At 37.9% G+C, this 27416-nt stretch overlaps 1 protein-coding gene across 3 annotated transcripts in view; it reads right to left on the bottom strand.

The window, feature by feature from the left end:
• PIAS1 (protein inhibitor of activated STAT 1) overlaps nt 1-22894 on the bottom strand; it is a 128692-nt gene extending 105798 nt beyond the window's left edge. Inside the window, exon 1 of one of the 3 annotated variants that reach the window (XM_004421740.3) lies at nt 22819-22894. In XM_004421740.3, the coding sequence (XP_004421797.1) occupies nt 22819-22842 (24 nt within the window). In that variant the 5' untranslated portion in view covers nt 22843-22894. Of the gene's footprint in view, nt 1-19617; nt 20106-22818 lie in introns of those variants that run through there. The other 2 variants (XM_087428590.1, XM_087428589.1) reach the window with 2 other exon arrangements.
• Nucleotides 22895-27416: the final 4522 nt, after the last annotated feature.

Raw genomic sequence — 27416 nt, 5'->3', positions numbered from 1 at the left:
ATTCAATTCTCAAAAGTTACTGAACACTACTATGCGCTAGGTACACATACAATATAATATGGTATTAGTATATATAGAATTTGCATTCTAGTACTGACCTGACCACTAATTTACTGACTGACAATCTTTGAGGGTCTGTTTTCTCACTTCAAAATATGTGAGATTAACTAAAGGTTCTCAAAGGTTCCTTAAAATTTCAAAATTCTATAATGCTATGTAACTCTATTAAATGAAATCTCTTCTCATTCTTCTACTTTTCCATGGGTTAAGGAAACACAAGCAATCTGTACAGTCAGTGAAATCTATCTATTTTAGCAATGTTTTCAATCAAAAATTTAAGTGTCATTTACAGGGGTTGATAGAATAAAAACAGTGATAAACCTAATATATGTTAAATGCTTACAATATGCCAATTACACACTAATTATAATAAACATTTTATTTAACCCTTACAGGAACCCAAGAGACAGACCATTATTATTCCCATTGTTTGGATAAGAAAACTGATGCTGAGGGGCTAGCCCGGTGGCGCAGCGGTTAAGTGCACACGCTCCACTTCAGCAGCCCAGGGTTCACAGGTTCAGATCCCTGACGCACACCCACACACCGCATGTCAAGCCATGTTGTGGCGGCGTCCCATATAAAGTAGAGGAAGATGGGCACGGATGTTAGCCCAGGGCCAATCTTCCTCAGCAAAAAGAGGAGGATTGGCATCAGAAGTTAGCTCAGGGCTGGTCTTCCTCACCAAACGAAAAAAAAAAAAAAAGAAAACTGATGCTGAACAGAAAGTCAAAGAGTAAACAAGTGATGGAGACTGGGCTCAAACCTGACCTGACTCCAGAGCCTAAGCTCAGAACTACTAACCAATGCAAGTGTCTTACCACAAATCTCAGCCAAGGCAGACGATGTGTTACACTGGGACAGGGGGCACTAAACAACTGTTAAGGAATTTGGACTATACAGAGTGAACAAGTGGTAAAATAAATACATATTTAGGGGCAGTAAAAATGTGATAAAAATAGTGTTTAAGACTTCAAGTAGCCACCGACAGGATGGATGAAACAAGAAAAGACTAAGAAATAAGACTTCTAGCTAAAGGATATGGCAACAAGAATTACTTATTTACATATAAGGTAAGAAGGAACCATGACAGTCAAAATAGAGGAGACAAGACCAAGAAATACTGCAAAAAAAAAAAAAAAAAAACCCCAAAAACCTGCAGGTCACATGAAATATTCTAGCTACAGGTGAGTCTTTAAAAAATTAGTACTACACATGATCATGAGAACAATCATTATTAACTTTTCAAATAAAATTTAGAATTTAAAAATAACAAGCAGGGCTTTGAGAAATTTTAATTCTATCAAATCATAAAAGATGAGTATTCTTTCCCAATACTGCCCCCCAACCAAAAACAAACAAAACACTGCATTTGCAACTGGAGATACCATCTCATCTAATTTAAGTTTCAGACAAGAAGCAATGAAAGAAACAGTATACTCTGAGAGAAAGTTAAGAAGCCTAAAAGGAGAAAGAGACAAGTATTAACAAAACAAAAAGTGGGGAAAAAAATGCATTCTATAACTAAACAAAGTCTTGAAATCATAGCCTTCAATCTGGGTCCCAGAAAAGAGATTAAGGAAAGCCCTACAGGAAAAGTATCAAGACAACTATTTCAGAGTAACAGGTGTAATCTACTCAAGGTTACAGAGCTAGCAAGTAATGGAGCTCAGACTCAAAAGTCAGATGCCCAAGTCCACACAGTCCTGCAGAGCACTGACAACAACAGATACTATTATATAATTTGAAAACGGTGTTTTGGGAAATAGTAGAATCATAGATAGGATCATAACATAAAATAAAACTAGAAATCTTCTTGTCCAACTCTCCGTCTAATATACGAAGTTTTACTGTAAGCTCCTTAATTGATGGTCTCCCAGCCTCTGCTGAAACACTTTTTAAGAGTTCATAACCTAATCTTAAAGCAGCCTACATTACTGAAAAACTCTATGAATCAAAATTTTCCTTTAACTTCCACCCAATGGTTCTCAAATTTTGTCCTATTGGTGTAGCAGAGTCTATTCATAAAATGTGTTAAGAGGGCTCTTTCCTTCAACTGGTTTGGTTTCTAGACCACTTCCCACCCTGATCACTGTTCTCTGAGCATTCCACAGTCCACTGCACTCAGAGTGAATGAAATAATCCAGACAATGGTCTGACGAATCTTGAATACAGCAGTATTACTGCCTCTCTTTATATCAACACAATATTTCTACGAATGTAACTTACCAAGGTATTCACATTTTAGGCTGACTGGTTTGTTTTATTTGGGCAAGGGGAAGGATGTGGTATGTGTTATGTTTTGTTTCAGCAGGATGGGGGAGTTGCATTCACATCATATTGTTGCTCACATTAAGCTTAAAGTTAACTAAAATCTTTATTCGATTTTTTTCACATGAACTGTTATTAGGTTAAACCTCCTCACCCTCTAATATAATTTTTTTCTATTTAAAAGTAGAACTTTATATTTAGTGCTGTTAAACTTCATTTTTCCCCCAGTTCATCATCGCAGCCTTTCAAAACCCTTTTGAACAACTGCACCCTACACCCTCTACTGTAGCACTTATCATATGGTGTTGTAAATCGTTGACTTTCTAGCCTATGTCCTCCCCTAGACTTAGAGTTTTTCAAGGACAAGCACTTATCTCCATATCACCTAAGTATAGTACATGACACCTAGTAAGTGCCCAAGAGATAATGACGATGAACTAACTCCCTTTGATTTTGTCATCTCATGTATTCTTCCCAGTTTTGTGCCATCTACAAAATTTGAGAGTTTTGCTTCTTAACTATTCATACAAGTCATCCTTAAAACTTGGGATATAACAGGGTCAAGACCATAGAGTCCTATGGTGCATTGTAAGAGAGTCCCCTCCAGATAACATTAAAGTTTAAGGTCACCAATAAGATTGCTCAACTAGTTAGGATTTGGATGACTATTTTTCCCCAGGATTCCCCAATCTTAAGGTAATTATTCAATAAACACTGTCCAGGGTGCACAAGAAAAATAACTAAGGCCACTATACTTCAGTCTTGATTTATAGACTTGTTTTTCAGAGAAAAAACAGCTTAGAAAAAGATGTACACAAATGTTCTAAAAGCCCTGGGAATGATTCCCCACAAACTACAGAGAAATATTAAAAAGAAAAAAATAGGCTGCAGGAAAAGTTGTTCCAGTCTTGTAATGACAGCTTGTCTAAGTATTCTTTTAAATCCCAACAGAAATCTATTAATGATAACACCTCTTCCTTCTACACAGAATAGAACACTTTCACCTGATTATTCTACCAGTTATAAATAAGGGAAACAACTTCACAACAAAACATCCTTTATTCTACATAAAGTAAAACTGCTAACCTACTGCAAAACTTGACACAGATCATTATCTTCAGAACAGATCATTATGATGAATATTTACATGCAAAGTTTTTATAGTAGTGAAATCAAGTTTAAGAAAATGTTCATATGCTCTTTTGAGAAATTCCATTAATGAACACAAAAATACATTTCAAGATGACGACTGTGAAAACACTCCACACTCTTCCTGAAATATACAGAGGAGAGGGAAGATAAGCTATTCACAGACCTCTGATGCTAAAAACCCTAACAGTATCCATTTTAACATATCCAGAATACTAACAACAACAAGAAAAAAACCACAAGCAATGCTAAAGCTACTGACGAGTAAATTTTTTAAAGCATAAAAATAGGAGAAAAAGTGTTTAACTGTTATGTCTAAAGGACAATTTATAAACTAGCCAACAAAAGAAAGAAATGTACTATGGTTATGCAAAAAAATATTTTAGCTTTTGTTGTCATTAGAAAATGAAATAAAATATTATCTTATCATAATCAATCAAAAGAAAAGTAAGCAGAAACTCATTCTTAATGCCATTCCTTAAACATACAAATAATCAAATTCTAGAGCATTTCTCCAAATACTCAAAGTAACTACCATTCTTAAAAGTAGAAGTTCAATTATTTCCTAAATCTAGAAGACATAATTTCCATTTGAGGATCAAAAACACAGATTCTGTGACAGAGGAGGAGCAATACCTATCAGTGCATCCTAAGTCTAAAATGATAAAAAGGAAGAAACGAATGCAGGCATATTGCCTAGTTTGGAAGAAATAACACGGAACAGTCCTTTTAAAAATCTGTTCAATAAATTAGTATTCAATCCTCAAAGTTCCCCTAATAACAAAACTGCAGTATTTTTCAGGAAAATGTAATTGAGGCTGTAATTTACCAAACCTCAACATTTACTTTTTTTTTTTTTTTCTTGCTGAGGAAGATTCGCCCTGAGCTAACATCTGTTGCCAATCTTCCTCTTTTTGCTTGAGGAAGATTCACCCTGAGCTAACATCTGTGCCAATCTTCCTCTATTTTTTTTGTGGGTCGCCACCACAGCATGGCCGCCAAGTAGTGTAAGTCCGTGCCCGGAACACAATCTGGGCCGCCAAAGCAGAGCACACCAAACTTAACCACTGGGCCACAGGGCTGGCCCCAAATTTACTTATTTTAATATAGTTAGCTGCCTGGACATCACCAATCAAAATCTCAAAATAAAACTTATAACTAAGAAGCAATCTGACTGGACTTCACCTCAAAGAGATCTAATTTAAACAACAGGATACTCTAAAATCAGCATTTTCCTAAATTGAATATCTTTTCATAGTGTTAATACATATTCAGAGAAATAGAGTTCTGCAGCAATACATGTTCAGGAAATTCAAGATTCCATAACCCCCCACCATGCTCTCCCTTCTCAAATCACATTAACACGTTAAAGGTCCAAAAAGTCCAGCAGAAAGAAGTATATTAACTTTGCATCTAACATTTTGCAAATTTACTTGGCCACAAAACCCTTCTTCATTATTATTATTGTTTAATCTATTATCATCTCCTTTCTTAGCACTTCACAAAAGAAAAATTCTGGGAAAAATTACAAGATCTTCAAGCCTTCCAGGAATTTCATTTTATGCCTGTTGTTCTAGCAAAATTTAATAAAGCACCCCCTTCCACTCTTAAAAACATCCCAGTTGGGATGATAAATTATATGGTCACCCTAGAATTAACACTCTAAAACTGAACACATATTATAAAACATGTGAACTACCTTTACCAAATGTCAAATTAACATAGCCATGTTACTGCATGCAGTTATGCAGATGATGATTAATCTCAAACTCTTTTCTCAAACTTCTGAAATAATTCTCCAGTAGCCATCTTATATATATTTTCAAAATACTCTGGACTACTGAATTCTAGCTAACTGAACTCATGAACCAAACAGATTTAGACAGTGAAAGATATCCGTAACGGCATAATTTTATAAAGAGTCCATTACATCTAACCATAAGGAAAGGAAAACTCTTAAAAACATTAAAGCAATCCATAGAAGACATTTAAAGTTTTAAAAGATATTTTAAAAAATTATTCTGGGCCTTAATTATGAGAGTTTCGCAGAATTCTTGACTTTATTTTCACTCAGCCCAGTCTTCCTCGGTGACCTCATCCATCTCATGACTTCAAAATGCCATCTCTAAGTTAATAATTCCCAAATCTTTATTTCCAGCCTAGCCTTTGTCTCCTGAATTACAAATCCACTTTTGCTAAACACCTCTATGTCCCAGAAGCACTCAACTTAACAAGTCCAAACCTAACACATCAAATTTCTCTCAAATCTTCCATTCTCCTAACCAGTTGTCCAAGCCAGAAACTTCTATACCACCTTCTCCTTCACTCATGTCTATTTACCATGTCAATCTCACCTCCTTAAAATGTCTAAGTCCTTCTTACTACTTTAATACAGACTACTATGATCTCTTCCCAGATGTCTACAAGAGACTCAACTGTTCTGTCTCCAATATAACCCCTCCAAGTCATTCTCCACATTAGCGATCTTTCTAAAATATAAGTCTGATCATGTCACTCTCCTGCTTAAACCTTTCAATGGTTACCAACTGCACTCAGGATAAAGGCCAAACTTCTTAGCACAGCCTAAGATATACTTCATGATCAAGTCTCAGCCACTGCCACTAATCCCCTTAACCAGCTCTCTATCCTCCAGGACTTTTATATACGTGCTATTCTTTTAGCAAGTAACTCTCCTCCTTCTACCATCCCAACCTTTTTCTAGCTAACTGCAACTCATTCAGGTCTGAACTTAGATGTCATCACCTTTGGGATACTTTCCTCAGGCCACCCCCAACATCAGTAAATTTACCCTCTTATATGCTCTGCAGTTTATCCCAATACAGTCCTTACGCTATATCTAGAGAGGCCCTATTTACCTGTCTAGCCTCTACCAAACTATAAGCTCTGTCTATACAGACTGTGTCTTGTTCATTATCAATATATAAGTAATAATGGTCTGGCATCTGTCTTAATTATTATGAACCATAGGGGTAGTGCAAACCTATTAGCGATTATACATATTACCTTCCACAAATAAATACATTATATAATTCTGCCCAGTGCCTACTCACCATGTTACTGGTATCCAAACAATAAATTAGTTAGTTTGGACAGCTAAGTTAAAAAATTTTGTTCCTAATCCTATAAACAATGGGAAGTTATATGAACTTTCCAAATTGCAGGAAATGTAGGGGTGGGGAAGAGACTGAAATATAATCAAAAAGTCAACCTGACTGAAGAGTAAATAAATTGAAAAGGGAAATTAAGATATGAGACCTAAGTCAGAGGTTGTTGATTAATACCAATATGAAACTATGAGAGTCTGAAATAAAGAGTAGTTGGGAAAGAAAGGATGGCATAACATTAAGAAAGACTTGGCAAGACTTGGATGTGGAAGAAATTTGTAGTTTAGATGGTTCAGAAATAGGAAGCCTTCCTTGAACACCCAAACTAGGTCAGGTCTCCTTGTTACATGTGCTTATAGAATTCTGTCCCTTTCCTTTATAGAACTTAGTAGAGTTTCAGACTCTCATAATTTCAATGTGGTGATAACAATCTGTCGCCAACTTCCCAGAATTTGCATTACTCTCTTATATACATCTCCACACATGGATCTCCTGGGCGTTCCATAAACATACCCAAATGTTTTCTCTCCACATCACCTTCGTTCATGCTATTCCCTCTGCTTGAAATAACCTCCCTGTAATCACCAACTATCAAAAGTGCTCTCTTTTAAGGCCTAGTTTGAAATAAGCTTAGCCAGAAGTGACCTCTTCCGCTTATAAAGATATTGTTAATTATTTACATGGTTACTCTTTTATATTGCTGTCTACTATAGTTGTTCTAGACATTTCTTTCCTCCACAAGAATGAGACAAACTCCTTAAAGTTGGCTATGGGGCAAAAGGAGTAAAGGTAGGTGTGTAGGGACTGAACAGAAAGGAATTCCAATGCACAAAGAATAGCAGAAGAGAAAGCACCAGGGAATTAAATGAAAAGAAGTCTGGGAGATGTCCATTTTCTCTCACAAAAGATTCTTATACTGGGTTCAAGAGACCCCTACAGATGTCTTCCCTCCTAATCCTCATACTACTTATTGGTGATAATATTTCTAGAAAATCACTCCTCAAAAGAAATATAATGTAAGCTGCAAATGAGAGCCACACATGTAATTTTAAATTTTCTACTAGCAGATTTAAAAAAGTAAAAAGAGGGGCCAGCCCAGTGACATAGTGGTTAAGTTCACGCACTCCGCTTCGGCGGCCCAGGGTTCGAGCGTTCAGATCCCGGGGCGGACCTACACATCGCTCATCAAGCCATGCTGTGGCAGCGTCCCACATACAAAATAGAGGAAGACTGGCACAGACGTTAGCTCAGGGACAATCTTTCTCACCAATATAAAATAAATAAATAAATAAAACGTAAAAAGAAACAGGTAAAATTAATAATATATTTTACTTAACCCAATATATCCAAAATAGTATCATTCCAACACGTAATCAATATAAAACAATTATTAATGAGATATTTTCTATTCTTTGCTTCATACTATGTCTTCAAAATCCAGTGTATATTTTACACTTACAGCACATCTCAATTCAGACTAGCCCCATTTGAAATGCTCAATAGCCACATATGACTAGTGGCTACAGTATTGGACAGTGTAGTTCTAGAACAACATCCCTGTCATTCACTGAAGGTCTTAGCACCTGCTCAATTATCCAGGCTCCAACCCAATACCCTGGGCTATATTTCTTAACTTCTCATCATTACTCTCCACCCTCAACCACTCACTCCCGCGGCCACACCTTGGACCTTTCCACCAGAAACTGCACCACCTCCAAAATCACTAATCCAAACATTCCGTTCTCCAACCACTACCTGCTATTCTGACTTGCTTCAGTATCTCCACTCCAACAATTCAACTTCATAAATATCTCCAATTCATTGATGCTAACACTCTCTATCCATCAGCCCCCTTCAGTTTAATAAGATTCCATGGTCCACCACTCAACACTCCTTTGCAAAATTCCCTTCCTCCTCTATACCTGGCATACTCAACTGGTTCCAATTTTACATCTCAGGCACACAGAAGAACGCATTCGCACGGGCAAATAGATGTTACTATACATCCATAATCATCAATCTCAATGGGCACAGGAATCCCACTAAATTTTCCAGTAAGCCAGCAAACTTCCCACAATAATTACTTTATATCTTTTCCTTGCTCCTCCCACATCTCATTCCTTCAAAAACTACCTTTACGAAGCATACATAAAACAAATGACTCTTCAACTTTCCTTAACCATATAGTCAACATTTTATTTGATACTCAAAAAAAAACTTCCATAATTAAAAAACAGCATTTTTTGCTAATTATAAAAACATGTGCTCTTCATAAAAATTCAGATCCAGAAAGATGCAAGAGAACCAAACTATTTTTCATATACTTACCAGAATACTAGAATGTAAGTTTCACAAGGGCAAAGACTTGATCTATTTGATTCCCAACTGACTATTGAGCATCTAACACAGTATCTGACACATAAATCAGCCCTCACTTTTATTGATGGAATGAATAAGAACCTTGCTTTAAGCAACTGCAATATGAAAGGTCAAACTTGAAACAGGCAAAAAGAAGGGGGAGGGGAGAATGTTTATTTGTTTTCAAGACTTAGCACAAAATATCTATAGCCCAGTAAAGGAATAATTATTTTTACTTTACATAAAACTTTTTTAAATGTATCAAACAAAATAATGGACAAAAATATATAAAGTATAACACAGACTTTAATGGTTTACGCTTCCACCAAAAAGCTAGACTTTTCTCATAACTCTGATTTATGTTCTTCATGGATTACAGCATGGACACATATAAATCTAAGCACTTTTCGAGACTCAACGAAGTGTGGATCACTGTGGCAATTAACTTAAGTCTCTTCTTCCTCCCCAAACATTATTAGGCGTAATTGCTAGATTCTATGGGCATGTATTTTCGCCACAGTTATGCATATTTTCAAAATGAGGTCTCCAAAACTTTTCTCTCCACCTCCACCTATGGAATCCACCTCTTTAAAGAATATTAAATCAAATTTGGAAATTTATTAGACTATGATATAATTAAATAGTTTAATTAGAAGCAATGGCTTAAAAACAACCTTACAAGTAAAAAATATACAAAACTAATATCTCACTACCAGTTTTGATTTTAAAAGTGACCTATTAATACAAATTACCTGGGAGAAGTGGGAAGGAGACAGGATGAGAGTACACTAAAGAAGACTTCAAAGTTTTAGAATACTCTACTAAGTTTGATGTTTGTTTTATTAGTCTTCTATAAATAGGTTATACATTCTTCTACAAAGTTATACATATTATTTTGTATATACATTTTTTTTTTAAAGCAACCTAGCTTCCTCTCAGAAAACAGCACTTCTATTATCACTCAACATAAATCTTAATTCAACATTGGCAACTATTTAAGAATGGTTATCATATACTAACACAGTTTGTATTATGAGCTTCACAGAAAGTTTACCATGTCCACCAGTTAAATATGAACTGACCATACACAAACATCTACCATATTCCCTCCCTCAAAGGAAACAAAATGCTAGTTTAAAGAAAGACAAAGGAAGAAAAAAGAAAAACTAATTCACAGGCGCAAAGAGTAAAAGACAATAATTGACGATTTAGAAAAAAAAAAAAGTAAAGGCAGAAGTCCAGTCCTCTGACAAGAGAAAACAGAGAAAATGAGAGAGAGAGAATTACAAAAGGATTAATACAAGAAAATTTCCTAGAAATAAAGGACATCTGTCTCCAGACTGGGTCACCAAGTACCTTAGCACAGTAACTGAAAAATACCCACACCAAGGCCTTTCACCACAAAGTTTGAGCACACCAGGAACAAAGATCCTAAAATCTCCAGAAAGGTCCCACGTAAAGATTCAAGAACTGAAACGGCACTCTGTACCCTGTACAATGTGGAAAGCATCTTTATGTTACAAAGGTAAGTGTATAGAAGAGAGAATGTCTAACTGTTCAAAATTATAACACACCTCAAATTGTCTAGAGTTTCATTTAAGAGATAAAACTAGCCGTTAGAGAAAACTTTCTGAAAAGCTAAGATCTGTCAAAGATTTAACAGTACCTTTGAGTAAGATCATTACTACAGTTCAATGTTAACTTTATTTAAACTCCTTTTGCTCTTAATAGATTTTGGTTACTTTAATTTAGTTTGGCAAAATAACTAACCCAAAAATGACACTTTTTTAAAATCATGGGGAGGTGGGCAGGGGGCAGACAGCTGGATGGGGGAGAAACAAAGGAATCCCAGAACGACTTTATGTAAGTTTTTTTAAAAATAAGTTAACTAATTTTTTAATCAATTTAAAGCATTCATATGTGAAAGCTGAAGAGAAACATTTAACTTTCTTAAATATAATAATTCAGGAATGTAGAGATTCAAAGTTAAGTAAAAAGTACAGATCAATCACACATGGCTCTATTATTGGTCTTAAGCAGATAATTATGATGCAAGATAGTATGTGTCCATCTCTCCACAAGACTGAATTCCTATCAGGAATTATGTTTTAATTATCTTTGTATACTGATGACTAGCACAGTACCAGGCACATGGTATATACTCAAATATTTAGTAAATAAATGAGTGCACGAAAAGGCCTACCCATATAGGAAGTAAAACAAATTCTCTTCAATATCATGTTTTTAATGAGCTAAGACTCTAAAAGGCAAAATTTTAAAGGATCAAGTAATTTTTAAATCAAATAAAAAAATTGTTTTTGTATTCATAAGATAATATTTACTTCTTCAAATACCATAAACCCGTAACCCGTAGCTAATTAATAAGAGCTTAACTATTTTCACTTCAAGTTGATATCATTTTTTTCCTTGATTAACTTTATTTGTAGAATTATCTTTGATGGAGGATGACAAACCCTTTGAATTCCAACAGCATTCACAGTATCCTCACCACTACCACCCCCTCTCTACACACACAAACACACATCAGCTGCCGATCCCATTCCTTCAAACGGATTATGTAGTTAGGATGACAGATGTTGAACAACGAAAAATGGGCCACTTTTACTAAAGGTACAAATAAAACTAAAATCTGTCTGCAAAATAAAATGTTCAGTATCACCCTCCACATTCAATAGAAATCACCTGTTAAGATCAGCAGATTCCAAAAAATAACTCTACTAGTACAGTATGAAGTGTTTACCTACAAGAAAATATGTTCTAAATAATTATCAACCAACCTGTAAGTAGCAAAGTTTAACCTACTCAACAGAACAAACTATTCAATAGTTATAGCACATTTTGTTTATATGCCAATACTGCTAATTACAAACAAGTCTTAACTAATATCCTTTCCATTGGGCATAGCAGGGTCGCCACTTGGAAAAACTTTTTACAACAGTTGCCTGCATCAAGAAGTAACTTTTTAAAAATAGTCTAGGGGCTGGCCCAGTGGCGAAGCAGTTAAGTTCCCGCACTCTGCTTTGGCGGCCCAGGGTTCACCAGTTCAGATCCTAGGTGTGGACCTACACACAGCTCATCAAGCCATTCTGAGGTGGCTTCCCACACAGAGCAACTAGAAGGATGTACAACTAGGACATACAACTACCTATTGGGGCATTGGGAGGAACAAAGGAGAAAGACTGGCAACAGATGTTAGCTCAGGGCAAATCTTCAAAAAAAAACACAAAGGAAAAAATAGTCTAGAATTAAGGGTTATTACCTTTGTGTGTGTGTGTGTGTGTGTGTGTGTGTGAGAGGAAGATTAGCCCTGAGCTAACATCTGTTGCCAATCCTCCTCTTTTTCCTGAGGAAGACTGGCTCTGGGCTTACATCCGTGCCCATCTTCCTCTACTTTATATGTGGGATGCCTGCCACAGCATGGCTTGACAAGCAGTGCGTAGGTCCGCACCCAGGATCCAAACCTGTGAACTCCAGGCCGCTGAAGGTGAGCACGAACTTAGCCACTATGCCACCGGGCCAGCCCCAAGGGTTATTCATTTTAACTCTTCATCCTTCCCATTAGTCTGAACTATTCCTGGGATTGCTATCTAAATTCAGGAGTGAAAACTAATGGCAATCCTAAAATCCATGTTCTCTTCCCTAATTAATACTATACACAATTAATAAACAGTCTTCCTTGGACACCCTGGGGAAAGATGCTTAAGGAATACAGAGGCTGAAGTTTTTCAAATACAACTCTACAGAAAGGTAGAAGAGAAGCTGAAAAGCATTCAGAATCTTACAATCTCTAGGTCCCACTTCAATCCTACAAAAGTGAAAGGAAGAAAACAAAACAGGTTGAATGCAAATCAGTCATCTTAGATATTTGGTAAAAGCTAATAAGATCTGCTGAAGAGGAAATTATGGGCTAAAATTAGGTTAGGAGACATCTGTACGGATTTTTCATTTATCCAAGTTATTCCATCCCCTACTACAGAAAAAAAGGCAATCAAGGGTTGAGACATAACCTTGAGAAAATAAAAAGTTATACAATTCCCACACCATTACTGATTTAAAGTACTATACTTGGACACATTCATTCAATGTGCTTAGTATTTTTACTAAAGAGATGCAGGATACCATTAAGCAGCTTCTGCTTAGCAAATTTGCCTTGTAAATGAATAACCATTAACTAAAGGCAAACTATTTTTTCTTTTAAATTATAAAAAATATCGTGAGTGAGAACGTGAAAGAGATATTCCCATTTTAAACTATAGACTCCTGTACTGTAAATCTTATATAAAATGTGTGTTCCGGTTCTCAAAAGTTTTTGCTCTCTGTACTCTTCTAAAATCTTGAAAACAGAGTACCCAAAAAATTTGGTTGATTAAATCTATCCATATTTACTGTATTAGAAATTAAAACTGAGAAATTCTTTAAAGATACACTGTCATTTAAAAATAATAATTCATTACTTAACATAAATTACATATTAAATTTAAAAAACTATATTCCAAAAGAAAAAAATATTAGTGAGAAGACTGTCACTGTTTTACATTTTTGCACATCTCTTTAATATCTGGCTTAATAATAAAGACAGCCTGATTCTTATATTTGCTTTTGCATTCTCTGCTGCATTAGGTTGTTTTGATTGAAGTATATGAAGAAAATTCAGCCTCACACAGATATGTAGTTGGAAAAGCTGGGGTAGTTCAATAGCCTATTCACATAACTGCAGATATTCTTGATCCTTCACCAAAACTCGAGAAGTGGCAGTTTCTTAAAGGCTGTTGCAATATGGAATCTGAAACCATACCAATGAACATTTCCTACTCTGATATATTGAAATCCCTTGGTCTGTTTTCCACTTCCAATGGATCTTTTTACCCACACATGATTTTATAGCACCATGCATTGGTTATTTAGAAAATATTGGTTCACAGAGTTATGCAGTTCTTCCAAATGTTAACACTTTCACTATACAACTTCAATATATCACATTCATTAATACCACCACTGATCTTATCAAAAAAAGTCAAGTATTGGGAAGCTGTCAAGCTCACAGAGGCAAATACAAGTCTTCCAAAATTCTATTTTCGCTTGAAAGCTTGAATTTTATCATTAGCAACAAATATTGTCAGTTGTTTTGCTTGCAGTGACAGGCTCACCTTGTTTGGTTTTGAGAAAACGTCTGCCGAATACCCAAGACTGTATAACCATACCTTGTCAACCACTCTTTCAAATAAAAATGGTATTCTATTAGGAAAGCAGCTAGTTCAGCACACAACCCAAACTACTGCACAAGTTCTTTTCCTTGAGTTAACCATCGGATTTGGTATTCAGTAAAAGTGCTTTACAGTTACTTTCCATTTCATCACACAAAAATATATTTTAAAATGTACTCAGAGATTGAGCCATAATAAAATTAATAAGTTTTATTGCTTCATCAAGGACATTACATGTAACTGGCATTTATTTTTTAATTCAAAGGGCATAGTGATGTTCTAAACTAGTACAGTTTAGTGCCACTGCCTTAATTTGAACCAGGGCACCAGCAATTTTAGCCCCCATGGATTTTGCAAATGTCAACATAGCAAATAATGCCTTACTATTATTAGAAAAATAGTTTTGACCTAGAGGACTCCCAGAAAGAGTCTGGAGAACCCCCAGAGGTCTGGGAAATAGACTTTAAGAACCACTGTAATAGCTGATGCATTACTTGTATGATTAAGAAAAAGATAATATTTTAGTAAATATTCCATTATAGCAGAAGTATTTAAATAAATACACATATGTACATGGTGATATACTCTAACCACTGATAGCCTGGTACCTCACACACAGTTGGAACTCAAAACATATAATGAATGACAGAATGTGATAGATACTTCTTGAGTAAATAACAAATAATTACCAAGTACCTACCATAGGCTAGGCTCTGAGCTAGGTGCTTCTTATTCCCTTTCTTGGGTAACTTACAGAAGCCCCTAAACCAGAATGATGATTTTAACATATGAGAAAAATATTTATCCTGAAATCTTTCAGATCTTTTTTTAAGATTAGACCTACATGACTGCAAGAAAAAAGTCTTAAAATTCACCATAAAGCACAAGATAGCATGTTAAATTCTATTTTAAGCACCATGCCATGAAGCTAAAAACAGTCTTGCTCATATTCAGAAACCCAAATACAAAATGAATTGCTTTGGTTGTGCACTGCTGGAACCCTACAAAGAGCCTACATTCCATTTCTCCTCGAGCCAAATAACCCTTCCCTGTTACAGTTTTCACTCCTATTTTTAAGTGAAACTCCAATATTAATACTATAGTGATTACATTAAATGTGACAACTATTTTTTTTCAAAACAGTATAACAAAATCATCAAAACAAGTTAAGAACTTTCAGACATATACACTGATAAATTTAAGAGGTAAACCTCTACGAACATACATATGAGATATTTGCACTGTTAAAAAAGAATGAGACCATCTCATTTTGGGACATGTCATGGAAAGATCTCCAATATACACTGTTAAATGAAAAAACCAAGTCAAAGAATACTACGTATAGTATGATCCCACTTATGTTTTTAGAAAATATACTTACGTACATGTACATTCATTTAATAAATACTTATTGAGTTCCTTCTATGTACCTAGTTTGTTCTGAATCTAGAAATACACGTACAAAAAATTACAAATATTATACAGATATACCTAACTGATAACCACAAACAGAAAAATGAATAGGTCAGACACACTAGGCTACATATTATATGATTCCATTTATATGAAACGTCCAAAACAGGCAAACCTACAGAGACAGAAAGTAGATTAACGGTTGCCTGAGGATGGGGTGGAGCTGTGGGCAAAGGGAGTGAAAGCTGAAGGGTGCAGGATTTCTTTTTGGGGTAAGAAAAATATTGTAAAATTGTCGTGGTAATGGTTGCACAACTTTGTGAATATATTAAAAACCATTTTATTGTGCATTTTAAATGTATGTGATGTAAATTATATCTCAATAAAGCTGTAATGCTGACCCCCCCAAAATATACCCCCAAAAAAAGATACCAAAGTGTTTGCCTGGGGGGGAGGGGATGAAGATTTAAAATTTTACTCTACCTACTGCTATATCATTCCAATAAGAAATGTATTCATTTATTATCTATATAACTTAAAGAAATGTAAAAGGTAAACCTAAAACAGTCTTTCATAAATTATTCTGGATTTAATATTATTCAAGTTTATCTAAGAAGCAGCCGTGAAAAAAAGTGTGAGGATATGACCTTATCTCAGAACATTTACAATTTAGACTGTCATATAGACATGTGCACCTGCCCTTCACTAAGAGAAACAAACCCTGAACATAATCTGTTCATTTGACAAATATATCTTAAGCACCTACTGTATCCACAGGGTAGGGACGGGGGAGAATGGAGTGGTGTACAAAGCAGAACACTAGTCAACCGAAAGAAGGAAACTAACAGCTCTGGTTTTAGTTAAGGACTTTTGCTATATGTATAGTGGAGGAGACAAAACACACACACAAAGTAGACTGGGGTCAGACTATAGAAAATCCTGAATACCAAACTAAGAGCTAAGACTTTATCCTGTTTTTGATGGAAAGCCATTGGAGTGACAGGATGAAAAGAATGTTTTAGGAAAATTAACCTGGCAACCAAAGGGGGGAAATTGAAAGCAGAGAAGAATAGCAGGAAAGGTAAGGAAGAGATGAAGTTTTTAAAAAATAGGAACATTTGCAACAGTCCTGTGAGAGTTACTGATATTTCAAAATTACTAGTTAATGTTCAAAGGGTTTATGTTTGTTTTGTTTGCTTGATCTAAGGTGAAGTAGAAAAGAAAAGAAGGTGGTTTTTTCATTTTGATGAATTTTAGAAGTTCATGCAAAGAATGAAGATTTACCAGAAAATTCTGAGGGGAGGAGAGGTTTGGGGAGTTATCTTTTCATGTGACACCACTGAAACCAAGAGGAGAGGGAATCAAAAGTAATAGGAGTTCCATAATTTTTAACATGGAAGGGAAAGTATAGTCACAAACGTCTTGCAGTGAGAGTAGCAAAATTGCACGGCAATTAGTACTACTCCTGAAATTGACAGTAAAGGCCAGCTAAATTCTTTAAAATTTCTCTATCCCCTATTTCAAAAAAAATCCTAATGGGGCCAGCCCGGTGGCATAGCGGTTAAGTCTGCATGCTCTGCTTCGGTAGCCCAGGGTTCACCAGTTTGAATCCTGGGCGTGGACCTACACCATTCGTCAAGCCATGCTACGGTGGCAACCCATATACAAAATAGAGGAAGACTGGCACAGACGTTAGCTCAGCAACAATCTTTCTCCAAAAAAAAAAAAAAAAAAGACAATAAATAAACATACAAACTGTGTTCTAAAAAAAAAAAAATCCTAATGATAAAATTTGTTCCATAAATGCAAGTGTAGGTGAGGACCAAATTTAACATGTCAATGTCACACCCTTAATTTCATCAACTGTTCCTTCTACAGTGCAGTACTTTTCAGATGCTGCACAAATAATATCCTTAACTCAATTCACATATGCATTTATTAACTGATTTAATCCATAAAGCTTCCTTCTTGAAATAGAAGAATGTTTTCATTGCCTATGTAACCTCCATTCTATAAAAGCCTCCTCGAAAGAATGTTACCTACCAATCTAATAAATACTATGGCAACACTTTGCTTTGAGATTAAAAATCTGAGTAAGGCAAATTCTCATATCCACTTTCTTCATATTAACATTCAGCAATGCTTTTTTCTTAACGCTAATTAAAAACAGATGAGCACATAAACTTGCAATATTTGTTACTGTGTTATAATTTCCAAAATCAAACATACTCAATATAAATTATACATGTTATTCCATAATCTATTTCATACTTTATCAAATGTTCTGATTCAGAAGCAATGTTTACTTACATTTTATAAAATCTATCTCTGCCATAATTCAATAATCTTATCTGACAGGTTTATAGAAACTGAAACAATAAAGGTATAGACAATGAAGAAATAAAGAATTAACTTATTTCACTCACAACACTTCATGTAATCAAAATACCATTTGTATTGCTCTCTGAAGCACAAAAAAAGTTCTGTCATATCAATATATTTAGTTAGAATAAAACATTTGCTAACTTTTGTATCAGGCTGTTTGTCAAGAAACTGTTTAAAATAGCAAAAAAGTGGAAATCATCTAGTTGTTCAATGACAAGAGACTAGTTGAATAAAATACAATGTTACCTTTCAAATGATCATATAGACCTATATTTACTACCTGGAAAGGCAGCCAAGAAAATAGCAGATCACAAATAAAGAGTAGTATGATCCCTTTTTGTGATGAACATACATACACGTATGCTCACAGAGAGAAAGTCTAAATGGACAGACACCCAGATGTTAACCATGAGATTTCTAAATGCTGGGATTACAGGTGCTGTTTATTTTTCTGCTTACTTCTCAGTATTCTCTGAAATCTTCCCAAGCAAAATGATATTTGCATGAATTAATGTCTAGGATTCCAACTAACAAACTCCAAAATCTTCCTTGCAAAAAGCCCAAGGAATATCCAAAAATACCCTGGCATAGAGCAAGAGGGAAAGTATTAGCAACAACATAACTAGAATTCTTTGTGAGCAAGGCACCCTACAGAGCTCCAGGACTGACATGGCACCTTTAAGGCAGCCTACAGTACAAAGTTTTGAAATCACAAGACCTAGGTTTAAGTCTCTGCCACTTTTATTTGTATGACCTTGGACAAGTCACTTACCCTTTCTGGGCTCACTTTATGGACAAAAAGGGAGATATTACCTGCCTTTTATACCTCAAAGAACTGTTAGGAAGACCAAATGAGATAATGTGATAGACTATGAACTGTCAAGTACTGTATAAATATTACTCAAATATTAAAAAAAGAAATAACAAGGTGCTTAATGCCACAGAATACTTCAGAATACTTCAGAAAACACTACAATCAATCCTATGAAGTAATCAGGAGTTTTGTTTGTTTTTAAAGGCTACATTCATCATAAACACCCAGTTTTTCAGAAACTTGAGATACTTCTCTCAGTTCCCCCTACAACCACGAGCCATTTTATTTTCTTATCCCTAGTTACCAGCAAGAAAGGGCACAAATTACACTGAACTCAAAACTCTCAGCAAGAACCCTGGAGCAGCATGCTGATGGAGTTCACCAGGAGAAACCCAAGGTTAATCAGCTATGGCCTCACCACTCAGCACTACCGCAATCAACAGGGATTACAAGAGACTCTTTGAAGAGAAAGACAATACAATCAGCCAGAGAAAACGGCGGAGGAAAAGGCGGAATTTCCAAACAATTATATGAAATGCTTAAAAACTAAGTGTTTTATACAATGTTTTCAAATACTGTTCATAAGAATGGTGACTTAAAACAAAAGCCATCTAAATGTGGCACTTGACAAAAGCAAGTTATGGAGATTCAAATCAAATTTGTGAATAAATTGTCCGATTTACTTGCTTCTATCTGAAATAAAAGCAAACAATGACATCACAAAGAGCAAAATTAAGTGGCTATTTCTTGAAAATAAAGAGGCAGAATATGACAACAGAATTTACTGACACGCTTATAGATACTTTTAAAATTATACTTTTAAGCGGTTTCTCTTCCCATTGAAATCCATTATTTGCTCCACTGAAATGAAGAACTTCTTCCTTCCCACTCTTCCTCCTGTGAGTTAAAATGGCAATACAACTTGCTTTGAGTTTTAAAGCAAAAAACATTTGTGATTTTTTTTTAAAAAGTACTTTAAGAGGAGCTACATGAAGCTGTCAGATTATTAACTTCCAAGATCATCTGGTCATCACACCCTCCTGCTTTTAAATTCCTAAAGATAACAAAAAGTTCACTCTCTACATTCTTACAAATGTCATTTATGGGTATATAAACAAATATACACCGAGAACTCTTTTTGATATGCATGACTCATAATCTAATTTTTATTGGCAATATCTTTAAGTGTTGCAGCTTGCACTAATACTACAGGAGATACAGATCTATCCATTTTCCCATCTGATCTTTGCAGATTTGTTATAGATTTACAAGGACTCAAAAATGGACCATGAGGAAAATAATTATGAATACAATCCACAGCAAAATGAAACATGGATTGTGAATTAAGATACCAAAAAAGTCAATGTATTTATTCAAAGCCTCATAGTTAGAAATTCATTGGAAGTACCGTATTTTCACCTAAAACTTTAAAAAATCTGGGTTTTTCTTAATTCTTACTCTTTTCCTACCTTATTAGGAATAAACGCTATTTACCTCCAAAAACCACAAACAAAAAACCACCAGAAAATACAATTTCCAAAAGCAGTATCTTCCAAAGCTTACTGCACAGAAAATTATATACACACATTCTCAAATAACTAAGGTAGGGGTTCCTAAGATGATCTCCCCACTCCAAAAAAAAGAAATCTAACCACAATCAAGTATTAACAAAATTTTAACACAGCTATCACCAGCTAAGCAATTTATCACACCTCCTCAAAGTACTGGGCACACACAATGACAGACCTGAATGTCAAAACAGTTATTATAATTTGAAAAAAATGTACAACAGGAACATAAAAGTAGAAAACAACTCCTCTGGAAAAACTCAAGTAGATTTTGGAAAGAGCAAAAAAGGAGACCAATTTTAGAAAAATAATCTTTCCCCCAAGTTCTTAGCGTTTATCTGATACAGGCTCATTTTAGCAAACAGAAACTTTACCTAACAAGACTCACACGAGGGATCTATCTATCCCTAAAGGCACTTTCTTAAAATGAGAAAGAACAAAGGAAGAAATCTCCCAGCATGTGCTTTCCACATCAGTTTCTTTGGACAGCATCAAGAGTGACAATATAGCCAGCACAAGCTTTTCAGCTTTACTCTGTGGTCCCCGTATAACAGAACTGATTAGCTATCATTCAAAAGGATGCCTAACAAAATAAATATTAGAAGGCAAAGATTACAGCCACATAGGGACTACATTTCAAGAATAAAACTATAGAAAACATGTATCTTGAAGTTGTGGACTTTTTTATTTCAAGAGTTAATTACCTGCCAATATTCAAATTCTTGAGGCTTTTTCACTTCGGTCACTAGTTTGAAACAGGAAAAAACGAAACCAACCATCCTAAATCTGCTCTCCCTTAAATTTATTTGTAATTAGCAGTAAATTTAAAAAGAACGACACTCAAAGCCAGCGCCTTAATATACAAATTGTGGAGTGTTAACATTGCAAAATTACTGGGGGAAAACGATCTTTCAGCGACGCTTTCCACAGAAAAACTCTCCAGAAACAAACCTGGCGTTTGGTTATTCTAGAAGTTGTCGCTTCATTATAACGGAGAAAATTTTTTACACAATTTTTATTAATTATAAAAAGAGGACTCTCCCCGAAGATTTACAACTGTATATCCCAATCTCCACTCTGACAGAGATGTCAGCTCTCTGGGTCAGGACACAACCAGCTGCTTGGATCACACACAGGAAGCCACAGAGTAGGGAATATCGCGTTCAGAGCCTCGAAATAATACGCGTTAGTTAAAAACTGCTTGCTACTAAACCAAAATTATTCAAGCGGAGCCCCATTTGTCACAATCCAATCACAAGGGTTCCACCCTCCTCCCCCAACTGCTTGTGTAGTGGTATATCTGCTTCGGTAAAGAAGCCATCATCAGGTAAAGAAGATTGGGGCGGGAGGATGAGCGGGGAAAAGGGGGCACCCTTTCATCCAATTTCGCGAGGCGTGAGTAATTGGCACAGTTGAGAGGAACGGAGGAACGTTCTATTTATTGGGGGTTGAAGTAGGATGACGGGAGAATTTCGTTCAAATCAACATGGCCAGCAAGATGTCCCCACAAACAAAAGGCAACGGGGGGATATAAACACGAACCATTCACCTCCATCAGCTACAGCATCGCCATCATGGTGTGTGCAGAGACCCCGAAAGGCTCCTCTTACCCTCCGCACCAGCCAAAGGAAGAGAAGGAAAAGAGGAGAGAGGTAGGTGCTTCCCACCACCCACCACTGCTTCCCAACGCACACCCTTCGAGGGGGTTTCTGCCCCCCGGTTACCAAGAATCAGAGAGAAATAGTAACGTCCCGCCCAGGCACACCCCCCCGCTACCCCTCAGCCGAACCCCAACGCCGGCCCGAGGCTCACTAAACTTTCCCGGAGCTTCTCTCCACATCCCCACCCCATCGCCCCAGGATCGCGCTGCGCACAAGCGGGGCACCCCGGGCGCCTCCTGACAGGCAGGCAGCCGGGAGAGCCGAGTCCGGGGCGGGGGCCGCAGGGAGCCACGGAGGGGCGGGGCGGCCGGAGCCAAGTTCCCGGGGGTCTGAGCCGAGCGCCTGACAGGAGCCCGGGACTGCAAAGGAGGAAGAGGAAGCGGCGGCGGGGAGCTTTCCCAATCCCCCCGACACGAACACCCTGCCCTAGCCCCCGCTCCCCATGGGGGGGCGGGGAGGCTGCCTGGAAGGTGAGCACGCCGAGCCCCGGGGGCGGCCGCGGCCCCCACCTCCCCACTGGCGATCTCTTCCCCCGCCTCCCCCGCCAGAGGCGCCCACAACAATAACACGCCGGGGACGACCCGTCAGCGCCCCCGAGGCACCCGGGGCCCGCGGCCCGCCGCTGCCGGGCCCCCTCAGCTGGGGCCGGGCGCGCCGCTCCGCCCTACAACTCCAGGCCTGGATGGAGTCAAGCCCGAGCGGCCCCCCAGGGTCGGACCCATCCCCCTCGGCACCAGCGGCGCCGTCTCCGCGGCCGAATATTAGAAGTGAATTCGAGCTGCGCTTTACCTTTAGTTCCGCACTGTCCGCCATCTTGCGTCTGTCAGCGCAAGCGCAGTGAACCTCGCCGGGGGCCGCCGCTAGACCCGCCCCTCTAGCCAGCCTGGCCCCGCCCCGGCCCGTCCCCTCTCGCCCCTCCGCCTCCTCGGCCCGCCCCCGGCCTCCGCCTCGCTCCGGGCGCTCGGAGCCCCGCCCTGGGCACGTACAGCTGCGACACGGACACGTACTATTTAAATAATGGCGCCAAGCGGAGAGATTTGACAGTTACTCCCTCCTAGGCCTCCCCGCCCCCCATCCTCGCCCGGCTAGCGCCTCCAGGGAAAGGCCGGAGCGGGAGGGCTGCTGGCCTGAGCCCCGCCCCTCCGCAGGCACAGGGAACAATAATACGCCCTCCCCCAATCAGCAAGTCCTTTTCAGCACCTGCTACCTGCGAGGCTACACGTGGGCTAAAAATAACAATCCGTTACATTTAAGAATCACTTGATGAAGTATTTCCAGGTTTATTAGCTCAGATCCTCCTCATGACAACGCGGTGAGGTAGGCAGGGAAGAGACTACTGTTCCCGTGGTATATATTCAGGAATAAAGCTCAGAGAGGAAAAGTGACTTGCACAAGCAAGTACTTAACAGGAGTGGCCTAAGACAAAATTCTGAAAACTTTCATTCATTAATTTCTTTGTTTCAAGCAATTATTTAGTGACTTTGTACCGGCCCTGTTTCTAAGGGCTATATATACATTGGGAAATTAAATACAACCAAGTCCTTGCCCTCCTGTAGTTCTGTAATGGGGGAACAGACATGCGAACCTATAAAGATACAGTTACAAAGGGTGATGAGTACCAGAAAAGCATGAACCGTCCAGTGAGAGAAAAAGGGGCTGGGAGGAGATGTACTTAATCCTGAGAGAGCTTTCGCCTCTAAATTGACATTTAAGTAGACGTGATGAAAGAATTATTTGACACCTTTTCCTCTCTACTAAAAGCCTCCTATCTCCTCTCCAACCCCACTTTTTGCTCCTCAACTTTGCCTCATATCTCATGGAAAAAATTAAAATATAACAGACAACATGAACTCCCTTATCTTCTCACCGTCAAAACTACTCTTATTGGCGTAGTAACATTTGAGTTACTATGAATGAAGTGTCCTTGTGCCTGTGAAGGTCAGTCCCTCCACCAGTGACCTGGATTCCTTTGCCTCCCACATTCCTAAGGATTTTACTCCTACAATTACCTCACCATCCAGCATCATTGCTTTCTCCCTTCTCTATTAGATTACTCCTATCAGTATATAAACATACTGTAATTCCTCCCATCTAAAACAAACCTCCCTTGACTTCAAAATCGCCTCCAGAACTCCCTATCTCTCTGCCCTCTTCACTGCATAAATTCTCAGAAAGGTTTTTCAAGATCTCTCTACAGTGCTTGTTCCCTTCCTCACTTCATTCACTTCTCAGCCTACTCTGATGCTATGACGTCCCTCTTGATCACTTATCAAGATTACTGTTGATCTCCATGTTTCCAAAGCCAATTGCCAATTCTCTATTATCTAAACTAAACTCTCAGCAGAACTGACAAGCATCCTTTCTCTTAAAACACTTTTTTCCCTGAACTTCCCTCAACATCTCACTGTCCTGATTTTCCTGTCCCCTCGCTGGGCCTCCTTTTCAAAATCCTTTGCTGATTTCTCCTCTTTGGCTCAGTTTTTAAATGTTTCAGTGCTCCAGGGCTCAGTCCTTACCCTATTCTCTATTTTATTCTCCCCAGGTGATTTCATCCAACTCCTTGACTTTAAGTCTATAAACTGATGACTTTCAAATTTCCATCCAGCCCAGACATCTATCTCCACCACAACTCAGATTCACAAATCCAATGGCTACTTAATATCTCTACTTCATGACTCATAGTCATCTCAAACTCATCGTGTCAAAGACAGCCTTGATTTCCCCCCAATCCTGCTCCTTTCCCAGTGTTCCCAGTGGATGGTACCATCATTCATCCAGTTGTTCAAGCCAAAAATCTGGAAATCATCCTTGGTTCCTCTCTTTCATTCACCTCTCTCGTCCAATCCATCAGCCAGTCCTCTGCCTCTTAAACATATCCCAAGCCTGTCCATTTCACTGGATCTCGACTGCCATCACCCTACCCCAAGCTGCCATAATTTCACAACTGGACTGCTGGGAAAGCTATTTAATTGACAGGATCACATTATGACTTTTGTGGCCCTAGGCACTTTTGCCTTCTAGGAACTTTGGTATAATAGAAAACATAATTTGACTTTGTCCCTGGTTCTTGGCACAGAGCTCCTAAAATCCTTGAAATTTCCTGAGTGGTAGGACTGTCTTTTGTTATTCATAATGAGTCCCTTTCCACCACAGCTGAGTTTATGCTAATGGAGTGACTCAGGGTGGGGCTCCTAGATAGCTTCAGGATGGGGCCTGGTCACTAGAAAGACCAAATGTGATTAAAGGGATGTCAGTGAAAACAGGGAAGTCCTGGGAGGGGAGTGCCAGAGAGAACATGGAAGCTCTGCATCCCCTCCCCCACCCCCACCCTCCCACCCCGTATCGTGCCCTATGCATCTCTTCCATTTGACTGTTCCTGAGTTGTTTCTTTTATAATAAACCAGCAAACATAAGTAAAGTGTTTTCCTGAGTTCTGTGAGTCATTCCAATGAATTATCGTACCTGAGGAAGGGATTGTAGGAATCCTCAAATTTGGTCAGTCAGAAGTACAAGTGACCCATGGGCCTGGTGACTGGTATCTGAAGTAGAGGTAGTCTTGTGGGACTGAGCCCTTAACTTAGGGGGTCTGAACTTACTCCTGGAGTTACTGTCGAAATTGACTTGTTGGATATCCAGTTGGTGCTGGAGAATTGGTATGAAAAGACAACACGTATTTGGTGTCAGAAGGAATCTCAGAGGCCTCTTCTTCCATAAAAAAATATTAAAAATTATGTTTTACAACTACATTAGTATAAAGACTAATGTAATCCAAGCAAGTATACTTATTTTTTTCTTATGGTTTTAAAGATTTAAAGCACTTTTGTGGGACCCTAAAACTATTGTGGTCTTCACCTAACACATAAAAATTAACTCAAAATGAATCATAGACCTAAATATGAGTTAAAACTATAAAACACTTACAAGAAAACTTAGGAGTAAATTTCTATGACTTGGGGTTAGGCATAGCTTTCTTAGATATGGATCACACATATATTATTGGTAGGAATGGTTTAGCCACTTTGGAAAATAGTTGGCAGTTCCCTTGAAAACTGAAAATGTACTTACTGTACAACTCAACAGTTGCATCCTTGGACATTAATCCCAGATAATTGAAGACTTATTTTCACACTAGAGGTTGAACAAGAATGTTCATAACAGCTTTATTTATAAGAGCCCCAAACTGGAAACTATCCACATCTCCTTTAATGGATAAATGGCTAAACAAACTGTTATACATCCAGACCATGGAATACTACTCAGCAATTAAAAAACAAAACTATGGGGGGCTGGCCCGGTGGCACAAGCGGTTAAGTGCATGCGCTCCACTGCAGTGGCCCAGGGTTCGCCGGTTTGGATCCCGGGCGTGCACTGATGCACCACTTGTCAAGCCATGCTATGGTGGCGTCCCATATAAAGTGGAGGAAGATGGGCAGGGATGTTAACCCAGGACCAGTCTTCCTCAGCAAAAATGAGGAGGATTGGCAGATGTTAGCTCAGGGCCAGTCTTCCTCACAAAAAAAAAAAAAACCTATGAATACACACAACAACTTGGATAAACCTCATGGACCTTATGCTGAATGAAAGAAAACAATCCCAAAGGATGCTTATTGCATGATTCCACTTATGTAACATTAGTGAAATAACATAATTACAGAGATGGAAAATAGACTAGTGGCTGCCAGGGGGTTAGGGATGCAGAGAGAGGATGGTTCTTACCAATGTCAATTTCTTGGTTTTGATATTGTGTTATAGTTTCATAAGACATTAACTTTTGGGGATACTGGGGAAAGGATGCATGTGACTTCTTTACACATTTCTTTGCAATCTCCTGTAAATCTACAATTTCTTCAAAATGAAAGTATGTATATATATTTTTCATATATATACACACATATGTATATCTGAAAAGTATACTTGTGTGTGTTTGTGTATATATATATGATGCAATATATCAAAATTTGTGGGGAGAGGGACATCAGCAAAATGGCAGAGTATGCAGCTTCAGACTCCCACACTTCCACAGAAACATTGGAAAAACAACCAGAAACTGTCAGACCGACATTGTCAGAACTCTGGAAAATAGTCAGAGGTTTACAGCAACCAAGCAAATCCTGAATCAAAAAAAAGGCAACTTAAAAAACGGTAAGAAAACTTTATGACATTTTTACTTGCCCCTGCCCTACTCCCTCCCTGACTCAGCAGCAGTCTTGAAGCTTGCAGCCCACCTTCCCAGGGTGGAACCCTGGTTTCTGGCAATCATTGTGTTTTTATGTTCTAATCTGTCTGGGGGCTAGCTGAAAGACTAATGCAAGACACTCATCTCTGTTTTGCCTAACCTGGAACCCACAACAGCAAAGCAGCAGGCATTTCTTGAAAACACTGTAAGG

The sequence above is a fragment of the Ceratotherium simum genome, chromosome 3 (genome assembly GCF_057802395.1).
Source record: "Ceratotherium simum simum isolate JZ-2026a chromosome 3, ASM5780239v1, whole genome shotgun sequence".
NCBI classification, from domain to species: Eukaryota; Metazoa; Chordata; class Mammalia; order Perissodactyla; family Rhinocerotidae; genus Ceratotherium; species Ceratotherium simum.
This window is presented reverse-complemented; position numbering and strand designations above follow the sequence as displayed.